The following is a 7112-nucleotide window of genomic DNA, read 5'->3' on the forward strand; positions in this document are numbered from 1 at the left end:
TCCAAATGTGTCATTCGTCCTTACTTCTGACACTGACGACATGTACAAACCCCAAAAGTACACAAGTCCACATAGATGAAAGATTGTTTAAATATGTTGCCCGCCGCATTGCAAATATAATTGGAGAAAGGTCAGTAAGTGGATATTCCTCCATATCATCACTGGAATTATGGGAAGATTCAAACTTCCATGAGTACATATTACAAACTGAACAATGCACTTCGATATTAAAAACATATTGTGATATCAAGGGGGATTCAATGATTGTGCATTTTTCAAAGGCAGGGAAAAAGCAATGGGTCGAATATTTACTTCCGAATTCAGAAAAAAGACAAAGATACAGATCACTTAATGCCGCTTGCTCTAAAAATCAACCCGACATTGTAAATCTCATTTTATCATCAGGTGTGGAATGTGATCTTCAAACTGGTTTTTATGCTGTACAAAGTGGCAATATAGAGTTATTGCTACGTGTGTGCGAGTTTGTTAATCTTCATCAAACTTCATATTCTTTGCATCCTATCTGGAGTTGCTTAAACCATAGCTTACTTCAGGAAATCTGTCTTATGCAACAAACACAATTAATTGGACAGGTTGTGGCAAAATATCCATTCCTTGTACATATTAAAAACAACCAAGGCGCCAATGCATTACAATCTGCAGCAAGTTCTGGAGATAAAAATGCATTTATTCATCTGTTAAAGTATGGTTGTGATCCATATGAAAAAGATCAAGACAATGGACACACGGTTCTTACTTGTGCTTGTCAGGATGGTAGGACAGACATTGTCAAATACCTTGTTGATAAATATCCTGCATTACTCAAGGAGCACACAGATGTTCATGGTAAAAGTCTCTTGTATTGGGCAGCTTTCAGTGGAAAAATAGATATGTTTGAATACATGCTTCATCTCCTTCAGAATGAAAATATACATCTTTCAAGTGACATAAAACATATGGTATCTGCAAAAGATAATTCAGGTCAATCTATGTTGCATGCTGCATGTAGCAATGGTCATTTTGATATGTGTGAGTATCTCTTGAAAACATACCCAGAATTACTGAATGTTACAGACAATGACGGTGAAAATGCTCTCCACTACACAGCTCGAGGAGGGAACGTAGATCTTTTTAAGTTTCTATCAAGTAAAGGATTAAATGTTAATTGTACAACAAATACTGGGAAGACTGTGTTACACATGAGTTGTGCTGGAGGTAGAGAGGAAATGTGTAGGTATCTTGTAAATAGGTATCCAGATTTAATATCTGTCATAGATAATGATGGATGGTCAGTGTTACATACAGCTTGCTTGGGGGGAAATGTAAAAATTGTTTACTTTCTGAAAGAAAAAGGAATGGACATTAATACCTTGTCAAATGATGGTCAAACTATCTTGCATATAGCCTGTCTCAGTGGAAAGATTGAAGTTTGTGAGTAATTAGTTAATAATTATCCCCATCTATTAGAGGTCAAGGACAAGTCTAGTGAGACAGCGTTGCATGACGCAGCCTGGGGAGGCAATGTTCAAATAGTAAAACTATTGATTGAGAAAAAGATGGACATCAATACCCTACAGGGAGGTGGTGAAACAATTTTACATCAGTGCTGTCGTTCTGGTAAAATGGAGATGTGTGAACATTTGGTCAATCATTATCCAGATTTATTGGAGATAAGGGACAATAACGGATGGACAGTGTTACATTCAGCTTGTAGTGGAGGAAGTGTTGAAATTGTTTCTTTTCTGATAGAAAAAGGGATGGATTTCAATGCCTTGTCAAATGATGGTAAAACTATCTTGCATATAGCTTGTCTCAATGGGAAGTTTGAAGTTTGTGAGTACTTAGTTAAGAATTATCCCCATCTATTAGAGGTCAAGGACGAATCTAGTGAGACAGTGTTACACGATGCAGCCTGGGGAGGAAATGTTCAAATAGTAAAACTATTGATTGAGAAAAAGATGGACATCAATTCTGTACAGGGATATGGTGAAACAATTTTACATCAATGTTGTTGTTCTGGTAAAATGGAGATGTGTGAATATTTGGTCAAACCTTTTTCAGATTTATTGGAGATAAGGGACAATGACGGAAATACAGTGTTACATTCAGCTTGCAGTGGGGGAAGTTTAGAAATAGTTTCTTTTCTTATAGAAAATGGAATGGACATAGATACCTTGTCAAATGATGGTGAAAGTATCCTGCAGATAGCCTGTCTTAATGGCAAGGTTGAAGTTTGTGAGTACTTAATTGAGAATTACCCACATCTATTAGACGTCAGGGACAAATCTAGTAACACAGTGTTGCATGACGCAGCCTGGGGAGGTAATGTTCAACTGAGAAAAAGATGGACATCAATGCCCTACAGGGAGGTGGTGAAACAATTTTACATCTGTGCTGTCGTTCTGGTAAAATGGAGATGTGTGAACATTTGGTCAATCATTTTCCAGATTTATTGGAGATAAGAGACTCTAAGGGGTGGACAGTGTTACATTCAGCTTGCAGTGGGGGAAGTGTTAAAATTGTTTCTTTCCTTATAGAAAAAGGGATGGATTTCAATGCCTTGTCAAATGGTGGTAAAACAATCTTGCATAGAGCCTGTCTCAATGGAAAGTTTGAAGTTTGTGAGTACTTAGTTAATAATTATCCCCATCTATTAGAGGTCAAGGATAAATCTGGTGAGACAGTGTTGCACAATGCAGCCTGGGGAGGTAATGTTCAAATAGTAAAACTATTGATTGAGAAAAAGATGGACATCTATTCTGTACAGGGAGGTGGTGAGACAATTATACATCAGTGCTGTCTTTCTGGTGAAATGGAGATGTGTGAGTATTTGGCCAATCATTTTCCAGATTTATTGGAGATAGGGGACAATGACGGATTGACAGTGTTACATTCAGCTTGCTGTGAGGGAAGTGTGGTAATTGTCTCTTTTCTTATAGAGAAAGGGATGGATTTCAATGCCTTGTCAAATGGTGGTAAAACTATCTTGCATATAGCTTGTCTCAATGGAAAGATTGAAGTTTGTGAGTACTTAGTTAATAATTATCCCCATCTATTAGAGGTCAAGGACAAATCTAGTAACACAGTGTTACATGCTGCAGCCTGTGTGAGTATTTGGTCAATCATTTTCCAGAGTTATTGGAGATAAAGGACACTGAGGGGTGGACAGTGTTACATTCAGCTTGCAGCGGAGGAAGTGTAGAAATTGTGTCTTTTCTACTCAATAAAGGATTAGATACCAATGCTTTGTCAAATAATGGGAAAAGTATTCTCCATAGAGCCTGTCTCAATGGAAAGTTCGAAGTTTGTAAATACTTAGTTGAGAATTATCCCCAACTTTTAGATGCCAGAGACAAATGTAGTAATACAGTGTTGCATGATGCAGCCCGAGAAGGAAATGTTAAAAAAGTAAAATTACTGATTGAGAAGAAAATGAACATCTTTTCCCGACAGGAAGATGGTGAAACAATTTTACATCAATGTTGTCGTTCTGGTAAAATGAGGATGTGTGAGTATTTGGTCAACCATTTTCCAGATTTATTGGGGATAAGGGACAATAGAGGAAGGACAGTTTTACATTCTGCCTGCTGGGGAGGAAGTGTAGAAATAGTGATTTTTCTACTTAATAAAGGATTAGACAACAATGCCTTGTCGAATGATAGTAAAACTATCTTGCATATAGCTTGTCTAAATGGGAAGTTTGAAATTTGTGAGTACTTAATTGAGAATTATCCCCATCTATTAGCGATGAAAGACAAATCTAGTAACAAAGTGTTGCATGACGCAGCCTTGGGAGGCAATGTTCAAATAGCAAAACTATTGATTGAGAAAAAGATGGACGTCAATGCCAAACGGGAAAATGGTGAAACAATTTTACATCAATGCTGTCGTTCTGGGAAAATGGAAATGTGTGAACATTTGGTCAATCATTTTCCAGAGTTATTGGAGATAAGGGACAATGGAGGATGGACAGTGTTACATTCAGCTTGCGGTGGAGGAAGTGTTGAAATTGTTTCTTTTCTTATAGAAAAAGGAATGGACATTAATACCTTGTCAAATGATGGTAAAACTATCTTGCATATAGCCTGTCTCAATGGGAAGTTTGAAGTTTGTGAGTACTTAGTTGAGAATTATCCCCATCTATTAGACGTCAAAGACAAATCTAGTAACACAGTGTTACATGATGTCGCTTCGGGAGGCAATGTTCAAATAGTAAAACTATTGATTGAGAAAAAGATTGACATCAATGCCCTACAGGAAAAAGGTGAATCAATTTTACATCACTGTTGTTGCTCTGGTAAAATGGAGATGTGTGAGTATTTGGTCAATCACTTTTCAGAGTTGATGAAGATAAGAGACAATAAAGGATGGACAGCGTTACATTCAGCTTGCTGTGGGGGAAGTTTAGACATAGTTTCTTTTCTATTAAACAAAGGATTAGACATCAATGCGTTGTCAAATGTTGGTGAAAGTGTACTACATGTTGCTTGTCTGAATAGTAAACATGATGTTTGTAGGTTTTTATCAACAAATCACGAAGACCTGTTAGCAGTTAAAGATAATCAAGGTAAATCAGTGATAGATATTGCCGCTGAACAAGGTGACATAGACCTGATTCATATTTTGAGAGAACGCCGCTATTAGGAACCTTCTTAAATCATCATTAATTCTGTATTTTCATGAAAGAAATGCTGAGAAAATTCAATGAACAAACTTTTTCATAAAATAAGAAAGGTTAAAATTAATAACACTTACATTAAAATGTGATTTACCCCTTGTAATCATGCAGGAAAAAATAAGAAATTAATATATTTTGAAATAGACGAAGATAGTGAACACTGATCAAATCCTTTATACAAAAAAATTGAGAACATTTCACAAACAAAAATATCTGAAATCTTCAACGATAAGACAAGATGTCTGGCTAGATGAGAAGTTTGAAATATTGACAATTTGTATGTAGCTTTATTTTTACTCTCTAGAATCTCTGGAAATCTTTTAATGTTCAGTGTATTGATTTAGATCCAAAGAGTCTTATTAGATTTTTTTACTTAGTTTCATTTTTAGATTGATCAACGTTTATTATCTTTACCTTTTAATATATTACTTTGCTTTACGAACAACATACATCTTTTTTATACAAATATGGGATTGGAATTGTAAAATGTTCGCAGGTTCTTCAAATGATTCAGTACCAGATCTGTCATCAGTATGCTTTTTAAGAGAATTCAAAATTATGGAGACTTGAAAAATGTTATGAAAATAAAGTGCCCCCGCTTTAAAAAAAGATATCTTGTAATCAATATTAAAAAAATGATCTGTAGAAATCATATTCCTGCAAATATTCTTTAATTTATTATGTCGTACAGTTTTCGAATGCTATTAACTAAGATTTCATTTGTTTATATAAACAAGAAAGTTAAAATAAATCGATTTGACATTTATAGCTCAAAAGATATGTGAAAATCATTTAGAGCTAAATTATTGTTGTATATTCAAATACTTTATTTAGAAGATTGAATGTGAAGAGTATGCAAGTTCTTATATAATTTTATTTCGTTATTATTTGAAGTGATATATGCATGAAAGGGATTTAGTTTATGTTTTATGAATTAATGGCCTTATATGTTTTTATTCATAGTTGTGTTGCAATTGTTTTCTTTGTGAAAATATGAAATTTTCATCAGAGTAATGGAAAAATATGTTGATTTTGCATATATATATGGTTTTAATTTTTTCTCAAGATATTCTTTGAACGATTGAATGTGTAGTTTATTAATGTTTTTAATGTTTAATTTTTGGTATCGTCTGAATATTTTTATTGATTTCGTGTCGTATTTTGCCTTTATATAAATATAGGAAAGAACTGTGAATGTTCTCCCGCCGCCTACCCCCAGGGAATTTTTCAAAAGTTAACAGATACCAATTATTGTTAATATTTATATCGATATTTTTATGGATTTTCATTGAAAACATCACTTATTTATGAAAACAAAGAGAGATAAATGCATGGTTTTGGTAAAACTTGCGTTTTCACTTTAGAAGTCAATGGAAAACGCGATAAAATAAATAACCCCTAGGAAACAAAATACCCTTTATTCAGGTTATATTGACTGCCATTTCACAAACTAATGCTGAAATGCGTTGTGTTTCACGGAGAGGGATGGGGCATTAGGGGCATAAGTTTATAGACAAAAAAGGACAAACAATTTTTTGTTTTCAGGGAAATTTAAAAACGATTTACAGTTAAAACATTATACTTTTTTAATTTTACTGTAAAATACTTTTTTTCCACGGGGTCATAATTGCGTGGAATCTCAATTTCTGTTTAATTCGCTGGTAGGAAATTATGCGGATTTCTGTCACTATATATCTTACATTTATATTAAGTTCGCTTGGACAAATTTCCGCGGAAAATTTGTGACAGCGTACATAGCGTAAATTTTTGTTTACCACGCGGAAAAAAGTCAACGTCTTTTTAATACAGTATTTATGTGTTTAATTTAGAAGAGAATATATAAGGAAAATTTATCTCATTAAAGACTTTTATATAAATATAACATGTAGTTGAGTGTAAAATTGAAAATTTTCACCCCAAGAAAACCATTGTAAACCGATCGCGAGGCGCATTACATGTATACTGAATGTTTTAAACAAATACATATAACAGTGAACAATGACTTTAATAAACAAGACTCTTGATATTCTTGTTTCATCAACTTGTTTGTCAACAATATACCTCGTTTTAGAAACTATTTATGCATAAAGCATGCTCTTGCATATCCAATAAACTGAGAAATATACTCTCCGTATACAGGTGATAAAGGTATATTGCTGTATAAGTAAAGAAAGTTGACAATTGTAAGGTGAAAGCCAGCATGTTATCATAGATTTTGGTTGTCGGGTTACCATTAACGTTTTTTTTTTCAAGTAAATTACGTAAATAGAAAACAGACGTGTCAGATTCTTATTTTTTCTTATGCTCACAGTACCACATTGCACATCTCTAGAGAACCGTTGTCATTATGAGAAATGAAACTTTCGCCGCCCTTAACTTTGCTTGAGACTAGCAAGTCAGATTAATTGAAAAATTCACAACTTTTAAAAAGCAC

At 34.1% G+C, this 7112-nt stretch overlaps 2 protein-coding genes across 2 annotated transcripts; both read left to right on the forward strand.

Moving 5' to 3' along the window:
• The first annotated feature begins 566 nt into the window (after positions 1-566).
• Positions 567-1439, forward strand: LOC134257165 (putative ankyrin repeat protein RF_0381). The gene has a single exon (XM_062739813.1). The coding sequence runs from the start codon at positions 567-569 to the stop codon at positions 1437-1439; it is 873 nt and encodes a 290-aa protein (XP_062595797.1).
• Positions 1068-4644, forward strand: LOC134257205 (serine/threonine-protein phosphatase 6 regulatory ankyrin repeat subunit B-like). The gene is made up of 3 exons (XM_062739849.1): positions 1068-2322; positions 2709-2975; positions 3134-4644. Exons 1-3 carry the CDS (start codon positions 1557-1559, stop codon positions 4642-4644), a joined length of 2544 nt encoding a protein of 847 aa, XP_062595833.1. The 5' UTR covers positions 1068-1556.
• Positions 4645-7112: the final 2468 nt, after the last annotated feature.

Source organism: Saccostrea cucullata, unplaced genomic scaffold (genome assembly GCF_032062105.1).
Source record: "Saccostrea cucullata isolate Sc308-1 unplaced genomic scaffold, CSIRO_AGI_Scuc_v1 ctg1751, whole genome shotgun sequence".
Taxonomy (NCBI): Eukaryota; Metazoa; Mollusca; class Bivalvia; order Ostreida; family Ostreidae; genus Saccostrea; species Saccostrea cuccullata.